A 16,833-nucleotide genomic window follows, 5' to 3' on the forward strand; every position below is an offset into this window, starting at 1 on the left:
TACTCTTGACATGACTATAATGAATCTCAAACCTTTCTCTCAATAGATTTTTCACACCTAATAGATTGCTGAGTGGTTGGTCTACCTGCAGCCAAGAACTGATGAGATACTCAGTAATACTTTGCTGCCCTTTCTTCCCCATTTCCAGAATTCTAGGGAATCGAGTGGCCGAATTGGAGAAAAAATTAAGAACTCTGGAAGTTTCTGGTTTGTGGAGTCTTCCAGGTAAGAAAACGTCATGAAAATAGTTTTCCTTTTTTATCAAAAACATTTGCAATAGAGATGCTACCTTTTAAATATCCCTTTTATTTGAAGCTCATTGCTGGGAAATCTACAAGTGTTCTAAACTTAGCAAGACATCCTTTTGGGAAGAAATCTGAGAATATTCAATAAATATGCAAGCTCCCCTCTGTGGCACTGTAAAGTTCTGCTGACTTCAATTCTGAAATCATCAGTGTGTGTGCATATGTGTATATAATAAATTGTTTCCTTTTTATTTTACCTGTGGGTATCTTATAAAGATGTGTTCAATTTAATCATCAATTCTAAACATGAAGATAGGAACTTACAAAGCGTTGCTCAATTTAATTATTCCCGAAGATGAATATATAAGAACTTAGTAAGACTTGTTCGATTTCATCAGCCTTCCTAAACATGAATCTAAATACAAATTATTGTAACCCACATATACTACACAACGCCCTTTTCCCCCTCTTCACCCATCCTGTTTTTTATGTAGCTTAAAAATCAAAATTTCCTGTGGGGATATCTTTTTTCACAGTTGTACCCGGTGTGTGGAAACTCTGATAATCTCCCTTTAATTAGCTATATTTATCCCATTTGTCTTGGTAAAATACCCCCTTCACCAAGACCCCCGACAGCTAGTCCCCTTTCCCCAGAAACTTGTATTTATCATTTCCCTCCACCGCCTCATTCCTCGGAGGCAACATAGTACAGATATTTTTAGTTACTTAACCTTTCTGTGCCCACTGATCTCCTCTCCCCTGAATCATATGGCGACTCCCCTCTAATGTATGAGAAATGAACATTGCCACGGGGACAGGGACAAGTACAAGCAACCATACCTTTTCTGAATGTAAAGTTGAAAAGCTGCCTGAGGTTGCCGGAAGTGTGTTTCATAAATCAGAATGTTTAGCTGCGATTCCTTGAACTTGGTGTCAAAAGACCTAACAGAACTAATTAGTGGCGAGTCCCGTCCTGTGGATTTGGATGATCCACTTTGCACATGAATCTTTTGATGTGGTTAAACCTTATCTCCTTTGAAGGCCTTTCTGTTACTGCTTTGAATTTCAACACAGCCTGGCAAAGGGATCGTCTATTTGCACAGGCAGATTGCTATTTCTGTGCGTTTACTCGAGTTGTTGTTTTCTTCCCCTTCCCCTTCATCAAATGCCTTCGTGAAATTTCCCAATGTTTTATTTCTCTGACTTATGTAAAAAAGATGGCGGTTGAATCAAAGGATGGAATGCTGAGAATTTTCTGTCTGGATGTTGTTGGGTCTCACTTAGATTCAAATGGTTATTGTGTAATAACGGCTGTTTCTTTCCTTCCTTTTGCTGCCCAAAGGCCTGAGCTACAATGTTTCCGTGGGATTTGGGAGTATGTTCTCTTTGAAATATCTGTGTTTGTGGCTCATATCCACAGTGCATTAGCAACATCATTGCATGGAAATAAATAGAAACGCATTTTCTAAGTATCCCTGCATTTTCCTGATGAGAAGAGTCCACGAAAACAGAGAATTCAATTAGCACAAAACAAATATTAAATGGCAAAATTAGCTTTGAAGGACCCGGTTGAATGGAGTTTATGCCATGGAGTGTTTGTTCTAATCTTTGGCCTCCACGTTGATAGGAAGTGGGAGGCAGGCAGAAAGAGTGGCCATTTCCCCGGCTCTGATAGATACCGTTCACCACGGGGGCAATAGCATTGCCCCGGTACGGTGATGAAGGATGTTCCCAGGAAGCGCCATTGCCTTTGCTTCATCCTCGAGCTGGTGGGAGTGAGGGGGGGGGGGTGCTTCCTGGTGTAAATCATCCCGGGCCCCTGGTGCGGCAGGCAGAGGCAGCGAGCTGTCCCTTCCTCTTTGCCCCTTGCCCTCCTTCTTCCCCTCCTCTGTTTCTTCTTCCTCACCCTCCATTGATTTCTCCTTTTCTTTCTTTTCCTCTCTCTGCCTGAATAGGAGCCAAGTCTTGGTGTTCCAACAGCCCAGAGGAGACTCTCAATGGTGTTAGAGAATTATTCTCCTCTCTCTCTCTCTCTCTCTCTCTCTCTCTCTCTCTCTGTCTCCTTTCTGTTTCCCTGTTTCCCCTCTCTCTTTCTCTCCTCTCTCTCTGTCTCCTCTCTCTCCTCTCTATGTCTCCTCTCTCTCTCTCTCTCTCTCTCTCTCTCTCTCTTCCTCTCACCAGAATTCTGAAAGAATCCATGTCTCCTCCATTAAATCAATTCACAGAGTATGAATGTGTGTTTGTGATATAGGGGGAGGGGGCATCTGTGGGTGTGAGGGTGTGAGTGGTGTGTGTATGTGGGTTTGTGTGTGAGTGTGCATGTCTGTGAGTCTGTGACAGGGATGAGAGAGTCAGTGTGCTTGTGTGGAAATGAGTATGTGTGTTTGTATGTAAGTGTAGGTGGATGGTATATGTGTGTGAAGGTGTATATGTGTGTGAGTCTGTGGCAGGGGTGAGTGGACGTGGATGGATGAGTATGAGGATGTGTATCAGTGTGTGTGAGTGTGGTGGGTGTGAATGTGTGTCACAGAGTGGGTGTGACATGTCTGGATGGTTATGAGTATGTGTGTGTGCGTGTATGTATGTAGTGAGTGGGTATGTGTGGATGCAGTATATGGGTAGATATGAGTACATGTGTGAGTGTGTGTATGTGAGTGAGGGTGTGGGGGTGATATGTGGGAGTGGATATGAGTGTGTGTATGTGTGTGAGTGTGGGTGATTGGGTGTGACTATGTATGATAGATGGGTATGACATTTGTGGGTGGATATGAGTATGTGTGTGCAAATGTGTGTGAGTGGGGTTGAGTGGGGTGATATGTGTGGGTGGATATGAGTGTGTGTGAGTGTGTGTGATAGGATGGGTATGACGTGTGGTGGATGTGATGTGCATGTATGTGTGTGGGTGTGTTGATGTGTGTTGGGGCAAGTAGATGTGTGTGTGGTAGAGTGTGTGTGTGATGTGTATAAGTGGATATCAGTGTATGCGTGTGGTCAGCAGGGCAGAGGGGGCTTGGAAGGTTGGTTGAGGCACAGGAAGGGTTGAGGGGGAGTGTTTCTGAGTTCTCTTAAGACTAGATGGTGGCCAGCCTCCCTTCCTGCGAGAGAGATCAAGCCCACAGTCCTTGGTGGAAAGAACAGAGCAACCCCTCCAGCCGGACTTCATTCTGGCACCCTCCTGTAGCCCCCTCTGCTGTTGCTCTTTGACCCTCTTCGGGAGGCGCTCCATACCAAGGCCCTGAGAATGCTGAATTTATCACCCATGAGATGAGAGTTGGCTGTCAGAGAGCTTTAGGGTTGGCCCTTATCAAATTTCTCCTCTTCCAGGCTGATGCTAGATTGCAGAAGTTGGGGCTACCTCTGCCCCCCCATCTTCCCATGGTAGCAAGTATGGTGCAGACCCAGAGCCTCAAGAATGCACCAGATGCATATCAGATATTTCTAAAGAACTTACTATGGGCTCAGGATTCTCTAGTCTTGGAAACTGATCCAGTAAGACATGGCCAAATGAAAGACAATACTGTAAACAAGGAGAGGGCTCCATGGCTGAGTCTGGGAGCCAGCTTGTCCTCAACATATAAAGGGATAGGAAGGGAGTAGGTGAGTAGGTGGGGGAGGTAGGGGAGCAGTAGGCTAGTAGGTAAGGTTGGTAGAGAGAGCATGCAGCCACTCCTGGTTCAATTTCCAGCACCACATGGTCCTCTGAGTATCATGGGGTACAGTCTTGACTAAGAATCATGGAGAGGGGTCCTTGAAGCTCTTGAACACTTGAGATACAGCACCCCCACCATCACACACTCACACACACATACACACACATACACACACACACACTAGTGGGTGTCTTGACACAGATCCAGTTTGTGTTCTGTTGCAAATAAACAAAATTGCAGAATTTTAGAATCTCATAGCTGAACCTCAGATATGACAAGTGACTCGGCTTCAGAATAGGTATTGCTTGGAGACACACAATTAAGGCTAGAACATAGGGAGGAACATACACACACACACACACACACACACACACACGTACTTTCCTTTTGTGGCACAACAATTCCCACCAAGAGAATACAGAGGTCTCTTGGACCAAAGTTGGGCTCTGCCTCCTGCATCTGGACTCCACCATCCCCTGGGCAGTGTGGCATGGTGGCCACCTGTACTTGTTTTGTTCACCATGTGTCTGTTCAGCAGCTCACATTTAGAACTTGCCATGACATGGGAAATAGAGTTGTAATGGTTTTCTGTTTCTCCTGTCCTTGCCTGAGACTTTCCTTGGCCCTGTGAGGCGTACACATGATAAGGAGTAGGGCTTCCCTGGTAAGGGAAATTCAGCTCTGGTCCTTTGGGGGACCCGATACTCCCTGTCTTGTGATGCTGTTACTATTTAATCCTATAATTGAATGAAATCAGATGGAGCGTTTACAGCAATGCTATCTACACTTTGATCATTTCAGGAGGTGGCATTTACTGAGTGCTGGCAGAACACCCAAGAACTTTACATGAATCACTGCATTTGATACCAGTCCCAGTCGGGGGTGGAGGGAATGGGGGGCAAGATGGTTGCCATGTTTCATGCGTATATTACAGAAGTGGGATCTGAGGCTCAGAGAAGTTCAGAGATGTGTCCAAGGTCACCCAGCTTGCAAGCGATGACAGAACCCGGAGCACAAACTCTGCAGTGTACTCTCCACCCCGCATGCCAGTACCATCCATTATTGTTGTTGCTATTGTAATTATCTCCTTCGGAGTAGTCTGCTGGGTTAATATCAGATGCTGTCCCGTAATGGTTCCATTGTAGCGGCCCTTTCCTGATCCCAGAGCTCTTAGTCGGCTCCTGGCTCTGTCTCTATACTGTACACAGGTCCAGCTGGCCCTCTCTCCCTCACAGTGTTGCCACAGTTGAGAGGATGCCTGATCCATACAGACAGCCAGTCCAGTGAGGGAGGGTGGATTGGATGCTGCCCCAACTCTCTGGAGACATCGAATGTCCATTGTCCTCTTCTCTTGCCAGGGGGAAAGGACACCATCCTGTTCAGTGACTCCACTCTTCCCACGCTACAGAGATCCAGATCCCCTCTCCTGAGGTTTGTTGAGCTGCCCACTGAGAAGAAAGCAAGTCCCAAGGACGGTAAGCTCCACTGGATTTCTCCATCACTGTCCGGCGCACAGCAGGGGAATGACGCTGTGCTTCTGCTGCTAGCTACAGGCACCTTTGGGTCATTGCTCGTGTTTCTTCGTGTGGCTCACACCAAGTCACCTGTTCCAGAGTTTCCAACAGAGGAAGTCAGCTCCCCGCCACCACCACCACCACTTCCACTCCACTACAATCAGCTTAGTAGCATCGAGGTTCCTGGTGAGGGCTCAATGTTGGCCAATTTGAGTTCCTAGTCTAGTCTCAGTTCAAATTGATGGTAAGAACTTGGCCGGGTAATTTCAGGCCTGCTTTTCTTACTGCAAGTGGTGAGATGATGGTGTCAATTTCAGGAGAATTTCTGTATCATTCCTGGCCCGTAATAAGTGGTCTAGAAATTAGGCAAATGAGAGAAATAAGCTTCTACTCTACCAGTCCAGTTTTGGGAGACAGGGTGCTCCATGGAGAATGTGCCGGCATGGGTGTCGCGTCTCTTTCTCTGTGGCAGTCCTCTTGTCATTAGTTACATCCTCCATCCTAGATGGCTCCCGGTGAATTCCACCTCTTGGTGCCCTGGGGTAGTCCTCTTCCACATTGCATCAGTGTTGTTGGTCTTTGTGACTTGTAAGAGGGAAAAACATATGATGTCTGTCTTGGGTCATTCCCTCTGGAGGGAGCTGGTTGCCATGTTATGAGGATACTCAGGTACACTACAGGCTATGCACAAGGTGTGAATGGAGGCCTCTAGTCATCTACCCTATGAGTAAGCCATCTTGGAATTACACTTTTCATCCCCAATCCCTTCTTCCACTGCCACCGACTCTGGCAACAACCTCAGGAGAGCCTACTAGCTAAAACCATGGAGCCACATTTCTTCCGCTCTCCCAAGTCTTAAGCTGCTACCTGTTCAGGTACATTTTTTGCATGATAGCACTGTAGCACTGTCCTCCCATTGTTCATCGATTTGCTCAAGCAGGCACCAGTAATGTCTCATAACAAATTATGAGACTTGTTGTTACTGTTTTTGGCATATCAAATATGCCACGGGGTGCTTGCCAGGCTCTGCCGTGTGGACGAGATACTCTCGGGTAGCTTGCCGGGCTCTCCAAGAGGGGCAGAGGAATCCAACCCGGATCGGCCACATGCAGGGCAAATGCCCTACCCACTGTGCTATCGTTCCAGCCCATTATGTACAATAACACAAAAAATACTTTCTTAAAATTAAACATCCCGAATTCTGACTACAGGCAGACATCTCTCTATAGGGTACCTGCAGAAAGCTGCTGTTTACCAAGTTAAGCCTCTAGGACCAGCTAGTATCACAGTTACTATCTAACACTGCAATGGCCAAAGCAATAGTACAGTGGGAAAGATGTTGGCCCTGCATACGGCCAATCTGGATTTAATCCCCAGCACTCCCTACCATCCCCTGAGCACTGCCAGGAATGAATCCATGAATGATAATAGCAGCAAATACACCTGGCCCACGGGTGTCAAGGTTCTTCACCCAGACAGCTACACTTTATCTTCTCTTGCCTGGAGTCAAGCCTTCCACCATCATCACCTCTGTGAAAATAGCCTTAAATGTTTTCCCCATGGGCTGGAGCTATAGCACAGTGGGTAGGGTGTTTGCCTTGCCTGCAGCTGACCCGGGTTCGATTCCTCCTCCTCTCTCGGAGAGCCTGGAAAGCTACCAAGAGTATCTCGCCCGCACCACAAAGCCTGGCAAGCTATCCGTGACATATTCACTATGTCAAAAGCAGTGACAACAAGTCTCACAATGTTACTGGGCCCACGCAAGCAAATCGATGAACAACGGAGGACAATGCTACAGTGCTACAGTTTTCCTCATCCACAGAGCTAAATGGCCTCACATTTCCAAATGCAAAACTTCCCCATCTAGTACTCTACAGACTTCTCCAGTAATGACTCCATCCAGTTTTCCTGCTACTGTCCTTTGTGGTCATATTCTCGAACCTTGGTGTCACTTTTGGCTGTTCTCAGCCTTCCTTCCATACCCGCCGCTCACCTGTCCTCTGAGCACTTCCTGCCTCCTTCCTTCAGTCCTTTATTCTGCTTCCTGCTTCTGGAACTCTGCTTTCCATGCTGTGTGTACTCTTGCTTAAAGATCCCCAGTGACTCCCCTTAAAATTTGAAGCCTCGTGGTCCGATCTATCTTTATATTTAGCCCACATAGAAGCTGTCCTTTCATCAACCTGAACTCAGCAGATGTATCAGCCACCATTATTGTGTGATAAACTACCCACCCCCCAGATTAGAGTTTTGAGCAGCAGTGTGTATTATGCACCCTGTGTCTATGGGTCCGACAGCCAGTTCTGCTCATCTGAGTTGGGTTCGGCCAGGCTCACTCATGCATCTGTACGGCTGTGTATTGAAGCCTGTTCAAATCACTCATAGTAGCGCATGGAGTGGTAAGAACAGAAGCCAGGACAGCTCTGGGATTTCAATAGAGAGATTGCCCAAGCGTTTGCAGGGTAGGATTCCTGGAGAGCTTTCCTGGTGAGTTGTACCTGCGCCAGAGGCAAAGCTGGTATTTCCAACCAGCAGCATGTGACCGTGGGCAAAGCTGGCCTGTAACTGGCCACAGTCACTGTGTGATCTGGAAGCTCCCTGGGCTGCTGGTCCTCCTGTGTGGTATCTGGTATCCACATAGAGTTCCGAAGCCCCCTGCTGGCTCTGGGCTCGCTGAGCCAAGGGGTGGGGGAGAGTCTGCTAAGTTGAAAGGGAGCATGAGCCTGGCTGAATTTTCACAAGGGTGGCATAAGGGATGGCCTGATTCGAAATGATAGCTCCCAGAGTTCCATCATTAGCTCCCATTGTTCCAACCTCTTCCTTCGCCAGCGCGGGTGGGAACAAGGAAGCATTTATAGCATGGCTGTCAGCGGCTGGGATGGCCTCATCACCCTGGCTTCTCTGATTAATTCCAACTGAAAGCAGCTCACACTCAGGAGGACAAAGCCCATCAGGGACCAGTTAACAAAAGAAGCCACATGTCCCCTTTGGACCAATGCTGGCAGGGGTGTGGGGGAGGGTTGCACATGTTTAGGAGACCAGCAAGCTTTCCTACGGAGATTCCTATGGTTCCTTGATCTTTTAGAGGAAAATTTTTTTTCCTTTCCACGCGGTTTGTCATTATGCATTTTTATCAACTGATTGCCTCATCATCTTTGATATGTGTATTGTGGGTAAATTAATAATAAGTATTAATGACGCTAATTCTGTTTGCTCAAACAGACAGAATAATTACTATTATTTGTAGTGACATTTTCCAACTCTTGGCTTGCTCAGAAATTTTTTATGAAAATGGCATAGCTCTGTGTCTGTTCTCAAACTCCCAGAGACGAGAGTGAATGTTCCAGAATTACCGGGATGGAGGAAGATTCAACTCGAATGGGGACGAAACAGAGGTTCGAGGTGTAGTTCAGTAGTTGAAGCATTTTCAATAACGTTTTTCTCCTGGTAGTGGAGAAAAGTACACATACTTTTTAGATGAATTTTTTTTTCTTTTTGGGTCACACCCGGTGATGCACAGGGGTTACTCCTGGCTTTGCACTCAGGAATCACTCCTGGCGGTGCTTAGGGGACCATATGGGATGCTGGGAATAGAACCTGGGTTGGCCGCATGCAACCCTAACCCTAACCCTAACTGTAGCCCTACCCGCTCTATTATCACTCTAGCCCTGACTTTTTAGATTGAATAAACAAAAGAGAAAAGATGATTGGTTGATTCTTCTACCAACAGTACCATCTCAGATCTTGGCTCCTATATCTTCTGGTCCGAGGTTCTGAAAATCTACCCTATCTCAGCAAGAAATGCCTAATAATATCAAACAATAAAATGTCACTCTTGTCCATATTGAAGAGGCATCATGACAGTGACATCCTGCACTGTTAAATGACTTTAGCCAAGGATGCACCACATCAATAGCAGCATCCTGTGGATAGTGCCAGGGTGCAAAATGAAATATCCTACCTCTACCCCCCTCCACTCCCCATCCCTCATTGAATTCCTCAATGACTGGCAAAACAGTCAACAAGCATATGACTGACAGGAGGGTGATGGAGGAGAATTGGGGGGATTGGGGTGTAAATGAGTCATTTATTTGTTTTTTCTGTTTTTGTTTTGTTTTGAGGGTGAGACCCAGTAGTGCTTGGAGCATACTCCTGATTCTGCAGCCAGGAATCACTATTGGCAGGGCTCAGAGAATCATAAGTGGTGCCAGGGATCCAACCTGGGTTAGGCACATGCAAGGCAAGGACTTGTACTATCTCTCTCACCTGAAGCATTTGTTTAAAGGAAAGATAAAGAAAGAAAGACAGACACTCCTTAAAGCATGGGAAGTTGGTGTCTAGCATGAACACAGAAGGGCAATTTTTTTATAAGTCTTATTTATTTATTTATTTATTTATTTATTTATTTATTTTTTGCTCGAGCGGGCCCAGTAACGTCTCCATTGGAGATTTTGTTGTTACTGTGTTTGGCATATCGAATACGTCACGGGGAGCTTGCCAGGCTCTGCCGTGCAGGCGAGATACTCTTGGTAGCTTGCCGGGCTCTCCGAGAGGGGCAGAGGAATCGAACTGTTTTTAACAGACTTACATACTTTTGTGATTACATTTAAGTCATACAATGGTCAAGTACCCCTCCTTCCACCAGTGCCCATTCTCCACCACCAATGTTCCCAGTATCCCTCCTGCCACCCCCACCCCATTCTACCACCACAACTATCCCCGCCTCTGTGGCAGGCACATTCCCTTTTACTCTCTCCTTTTGGGTGTTATGGTTTGCAGTACAGGTATTAAATGGCCATCATGTTCGGTCTATAGTCTAAGCACTTATCTCCCTCTCTGAGCGAGTCCTCCAAGCATCCTTTGCTTGGTGGTCCCTTCTCTATCTCAACTGCCTTTTCCCCCAGCATGTGAGGTCAGCTTCCAAGCTGTGGGGGAATCCTTTTCGCCCTTATGTCTACTAAGGGATAAATTTTTTAATAACATGCCCACCTTCAGTAGGTATGAAACAAACCCAGCAAGGCTGAGTAACATACTCGTGTGGTCCCCCGCAAAACTATCCTTGTTTGTAATTATGTGTATCATAATTACCACGGAGAACACTGGGAAGAAGGGACAGGTTGGGAAGGTTACTCTAGAAGCACAAGAAGACCAAGGTATGCATGGCTTAGGTCTGGCTTCTCCATTGGAGTGATGAGACAAATAGGTCTTCCTCCACTGAATGAGGGAGTAGCTGGCTTTTACTGGAGAACTTTGCATGTAAGTATCTCATTCAAAGGCACTCCCCATTGAGACTACAGAGCCCATGAAATACAGACATGTATTGGACAAACTTGTATTTGGGGGCAGTGGATTTTTGCACCCCTACAATGAGGGGCTTAGGTATGCACTAGGCTCTGTCATGTCGTTTGTGTAAGTGTGGTCTGTGTTTTCTGCATTATAATGCAATCACCTAAGGACACGTTTCTCGGAGTCTAGTCTGCTGTTAAGGGACATCTCACTGCAGTGATGACAGCAGTGTCACCCTGTCCCCACCCCCAACCCATAACCAAGTTTAAAAGTTCTCCTTGGTAATCTCAGAGGTTTGCCATTTTAAAAATGATTCATATGTTTGGATATGAGCATAATGTCATCAAAAGAAATGGCATAAGGCCAAAGTGACCAAAAGTCCCCCATGTAATTTAGACCACCCTCACTTAAATGTAAATTAAGGCAGAGAAGATTAACCTGACCTGCAGTAAAAACACCACAAATGGTTTAGGGGTTAGGTTGTTGCAGGTAAGGTTAATTAATTTTTCAGGGGCTCTAGAATATAGTATTAAGTGTCCTGGAAGAAGTAATTTCATAAGAGTAATTTCCAGAAGGCGTTTATTCATCTCACGTTGGTGAAAAATTTAACTGCAGAAAGGACTATAATTTACTCCTTCCGCACTCAGCTGAAAACGTGCTCATTTTACCTCAGTGCGTCCCGGGTCTCCTGTACAACCACTATAAAAATGTTCATTTGTTAGTATGAAAATGTGATTGCTTTTGGCTGTAGCTAGACATTAAAAGCCCTCTTTTTGTAAATTTTTTGAAAGTGCCATTTTAAGAACTTTTCGGGTTGCAACCAGAAACAAATATCATAAATTCCTAAATTCCATTCATTTATTGGAGCAGGGTGTTGAAATAGATGTACTAATGTATTAATTTATTCATATATTCATATATATACCTTTAGATTTAAATATTTAATCAGATATTTATTGATTCCCCACTATATCACATGGTCAAGGTTGAGAAAATTATTCCAGTATGGTTTAATATTTCAGGTGGTATTTATATACTACCTATGTGTGAGTTACAATTTAAGGGTAGAATGTAAAAAAGTGCTCAGTTCCCTTCTTGGCCCAAACACTGGGGTTTGGGGAACTAAGGAAATTAGTCATGTGGGCTTTCTGGAGGAGGCTGAGGAAGAGCGCACTCTTGAAGTTGATCCCCTGCAAATCGAGAAGATGGTCCTTGTGAGAGTCACCTCCTAAGCAAAGCCCAGGAGGTGGACTGGAATGCCAGTAGAGTGTACAGGAAAAGAGGACTTGAGATAGCAGTTGACCGATGGAAGTTGGATCCTTGGAGGTCTTGAATGAGAGGATGAGAGCTTGATCTTTGTGCCCAAGACAGTGGCAGCCTTTGGACGTTCACTGCTGTGATGGTTCCATTTAGATGTCTCAATGCTCTCACACTGTAATGTGCATTGAATCTCATTGAAAGGCAAATTCTAAACAGGTAGGTCTAGATAGGTCCTGCAGGTTCAGTTGCTCCTGGACAGTCCTTATGGCTGGTGTCTGGACCCCACTTTGAACAACAAGACTTGAGGGAAGGTCCCGTATCCAATAAGTTATCTTAGAGCAGGAGCCGATGAGAAGCAGAGACCTGTCAGAAATGCACATCCATTATCCCCGGCTGAACAACTCTGAATGGTTGTTTTTAAAAATCAGGACTTGTCTCACTCACTCATTTATACATTCATGAATTTCATTGTGTGCCCAGAAATGGCCTTGTTTTTCAGGTCCAGTATTTTCTGAAGTCAGTGAGCTGTTAGGTGAGTAATGCCTAGCTGTCCGGGACTAAATACAGGCTTTAGCCTGTATCAAGTAGAACAGGGTTCAACACTTGGCCCTGGGCTTTTGTCTATCAGCAGGAAGAGAAAGGAAGTACTAGTTTGGGGATGTAAGGTGGGATTCTGTAGAAAGACTAGAGGTGGGACGTGGAGAGGGTTGTCAGAGCTCCTCGGAGCTCCTCCCCAGTATCGGCAATCGTCGTAATTACAGACCCATCTGTCTGTGACGGTTTTTCTCTTCCTTCCTTGAGCTCCTCCCTGTTTGTCCTAGTGAAGCTCTTCCTTGGTATCCCCCACACTACTCACCTTCCTTTCTATGGTGGTGGCTATTGTTTCTGCATGATTAAGAGTTCCACAGTTGATGGTGTTGCTCTCATATTAAGTTGCAGAGCTTGGCTGGGAGTTCTACACTTTATATTTTCCAAACTCATTTAGTTCTATATATAATCCCAAACAGTAGAACTACTGGGATTTTATATATATATATATAACAGCGCCAGGCTGTTTTCACTAGGGGCACTCCAGAGGGGAACAGGTGAGAGCCCTCCCCACCCCAAGGGACTCAGCCCTGGCAGCTGACTTCCACTGCCCAAACACCACCACACTCCAGGCCGCTTTCCATGCACTCAGGCCAAGTTTCACATATGAATGAACATATTCCTGGACCACATGGTCACGACACATCATAAGACACTTCCTACCCATTTTTCATAATTACCACACCATATTTGGTGAGGTTTAGACAGTAGGCAACAATTATATATATATATATATATATATATATATATATATATGGGCTGGAGTGATAGCACAGTGGGTAGGGCGTTTGCCTTGCACGCAGCCAACATGGCTGACCCGAGTTCGATTCCTCCGCCCCTCTCAGAGAGCCCAGCAAGCCACTGAGAGTATCTCATCTGCACAGCAAAGCCTGGCAAGCTACCCGTGATGTATTTAATATGGCAAACAAACACAGTAACAGTAAGTCTCACGATGGAGATGTTACTGGACCTGCTCGAGCAAATCGATGAACAATGGGAGGTCAGTAACAGTGATATATATATATATGTATGTATGTATATATATATATATATATATAGTGTATTCGATGTGCCAAAAACAGTAACAATAACGGGTCTCATTTCTCTGACCTTGAAAGAGCCCCCAGTATGGCAGTGTTGGTAAAGATGAGTAAGGAGATGCTGCTAAAATCTCAGGGCTGGGACAAATGGAGACATTACTGGCATCCACCCAAGTAAATCGATGAACAGTTGGAGGACAGTGATACAGTGATACAGTGATATATATAGTGATATATATATATATATGCCTAAACAGTAGAACTTCTGGGATCATAATATATATGTATATATACATATAGATATAGATAGATATCTACATTTTCTTTTTTCCAAACTCACATAGTTCTATTATATATGTGTGTGTGTATATGTAATATATGTTGTCACGTGGTTTACAGTAGTATTGATTTTTGTGCCTTATATATACAACTGATCACACTGTCAAAGAGCCTGCATTCCTTTCCCCACTGCCCCTGGGTCTCACTCCACTTTTCCTTCCCCCTCCCAACCCTCACCATCACCACTTCCTCAGTAAACTCAGTTCTGTTATTAGCATCTGAGAGTTTGTTTTCACAGGCTGTTGTATGTTTGCTTGCTTTATTTCATGCATTCCACATATGAGTGGGGCCTTTCTATATTTGTCCTTTTCTTTTGGTCTTGTTTCATATAACATGACCACCTTTAGTTCTCCATGTTGTAGAAAAATGCATGTCTTCCTTTTCCTCAGAGAGGAGTAGCATTCTACACAATTTCTTTATCCACTCATCTCTTGTTGGATATTTGGGTTGTTTCCAGATCTTGTCTTCCATACATATCACTGCAGTGAACATAAGTGTACATATATTTATATAGATTCATGGTTTTGTGTGTGTGTGTGTGTGTGTGTGTGTGTGTGTGTGTGTGTGTTCCTGGGATAAATACCAAGGAAGGGAATAGCTGAGTCATATGGTAGTTCTGGTTTTCATTATGTTAGGAATCTCCATACCTTTTCCCATAGAGTGTTTTCCGTAGATGACAGTCCCACTAACAGTGAGTAGGGGCTTCTTTACCCCTGTATCCCTTCAACATTGTTTTTTTCTAGACATTTTTTACATAAGATATTCTCAACTGTGGGCTGGAGCGATAGCACAGTGGGTAAGGCATTTGCCTAGCAAGCGGCCAACATGGCTGACCCGAGTTCGATTCCTCCACCCCTCTCGGAGAGCCCAGCAAACTACCAAGAGTAATTCGCCTGCACGGCAAAGCCTAGGAAGCTACCCGTGACATATTCGATATGCCAAACACAGTAACAACAAGTCTCACGATGGAGACGTTCGTTACTGGGCCCGCTCGAGCAAATTGATGAACAACGGGAGGACAGTGACAGTGACAGATTCTCAACTGTGTGAGATATCTCACTATTGTTACAATTCACATTTTTCTGATAATCCATGATAATGAGCACTTTTTCATATGCCTGTTGGCTCTCTTTTTGTCATCTTTGGAAAAGTGTCTGTTCGACTCTTCTCCCCATTTTGAGATAGTGTTGTCTGTTTTTGTTCATGTTGAGTTTTGTGGATGCTTTATGAATCTTGAGTATTAGCCTGTTTGTCAGATGTACAATGAGTAAATGTTTTCTCCCATTCAGTGGAGTTTCATCCTACTGAGATTGGGGCCATGAGTAGTCGTGAGTTGTCATGCTTGCAAACTCTTGGTTGTGGTACACTAGAGATCACACACTTCATGGTTGACCCTGAGGGTCCCAAACAGCAGAACTGCTGGGATCATACTCAAGAACGTGAGGTGGCCCATATACTTACAAGGCGGGAACTCTGCCACTGAGCACCCGTGAGCCCCAAGATAGTCCTTGATGTAAGAAGGGTTCCAGTCCCAGGAATCTCATCATGAGTGGAAAATATCCCAAGGCATTAGCCACACAGCACACTGGGGATTATAGACAGGTGGTCATCCCTCGGAGTCACAGGACTGGCCCAGTCCCTGGCTCACTGCCTACCAAACATCACAAGGGAGCACCAAACTGCCCCAGAAAAGATCCCAGTTCAGAACTCCATGTCACTTTGAAGTACTGAATGGAGATTGCGTTTGTGCTGTCATAAAAATCAATTAATCACCAAGTCAAACCAGAGTAAGTCAGGGGCCATCGACAGCTTCATTTCCATTTTATGGTCCAACTGATCTCTAATTTAATCTTCACACTCATATTTCATTTCTCCTGCAGTTCCTCAGAATGACTCTCAGGACTTGAACATTTTTCTCTTGCTTCAAACCTTTAAAAACCCTTGATTAGGTAAACACGTTCTCAAAAACACTTAGAGGCATTTAGATGGATACTCATTTCATATGCTATTCTTATTAATAAATATGTTCCAATACCTTGCATTAAAATTATAGTGACGTACATATAATACCACTGTTACATGTGCAGAAATTCTGGACTGAATTTAATATTCTACTTATGTTTACAGTTGTATCTACTTAGATATACATACTTTTAAGTATAGTCTTTCTAATATATACAAATTATCTTTCCAAATTACTTTTTGTATTGCTAAGAGTAATACAATTAGTAATTGTACTAATGGTCTAATTATTATAGTCACTGTACCTCTGCCATGCTCTGATGTCTGAGTTTATATAATGGTTTGCATTCACTTTCTTGAGTGCTTACCTGCTCATTGGCTGAGTTGGTGGTATGAAAGTCACAGTCAGCTTCAGGTAAAAATGCCCAAGTGTGTACATGGGAGAGCCTCAGAAACCCAAGTAAGGACAAGACAGATAGTGCAGCAGGTAGGGCACTTGCCTTGCATGTGTCCGACCCGGATTCAATCCCCAGAATCCCATATGGTCCCCAAGGCCCTCCCAGGAATGATCCCTGAGCACAGAGACAGGAATAAACCCTGAGAACCTCCAGGTGTGGCCCCCAAATTAAAAAAAAATAAGAAAACACTCCATGGTTGGCAAGAGTCTATACTCAGAAAGGAGAAGAGTGGGCAGAAGCAAAAGCTGTCTCTGTATGTATTGTTAGGCAACAGTAAAATAAAATATCACAAATTAGGTGGCTTAGACCACAGGTAAGTTTTCCTCACAGTTGCTGTACCTGAAAAATCCAAGATCTAGGTGCTGGGCGACTCAGTATCTAGGGAGAGCCCATTCCTTGACTTGAGATCACTGTCTTACACAGAAGGGAGAGAATTCTGATCTCCCTTCCTCTTTTTGTTTTTTGGGGTTTTAATTTTTTTATTTTTTATTTTT

The 16,833-nt window shown here is 44.6% G+C and overlaps 1 protein-coding gene across 1 annotated transcript in view; it reads left to right on the plus strand.

Annotated features, from left to right (window-relative positions):
* Positions 1 to 16,833, plus strand: part of CCDC149 (coiled-coil domain containing 149) — a 151,408-nt gene that overhangs the window by 123,132 nt on the left and 11,443 nt on the right. Inside the window, exons 10-12 of the mRNA XM_056125578.1 lie at positions 149 to 225; positions 1,588 to 1,620; positions 5,254 to 5,370. Coding sequence (XP_055981553.1) covers positions 149 to 225; positions 1,588 to 1,620; positions 5,254 to 5,370 — 227 coding nt within the window. The remainder of the gene's footprint in view (positions 1 to 148; positions 226 to 1,587; positions 1,621 to 5,253; positions 5,371 to 16,833) is intronic.

This window comes from Sorex fumeus, unplaced genomic scaffold, assembly GCF_029834395.1.
Source record: "Sorex fumeus unplaced genomic scaffold, SorFum_2.1 ptg000055l, whole genome shotgun sequence".
Taxonomy (NCBI): domain Eukaryota; kingdom Metazoa; phylum Chordata; class Mammalia; order Eulipotyphla; family Soricidae; genus Sorex; species Sorex fumeus.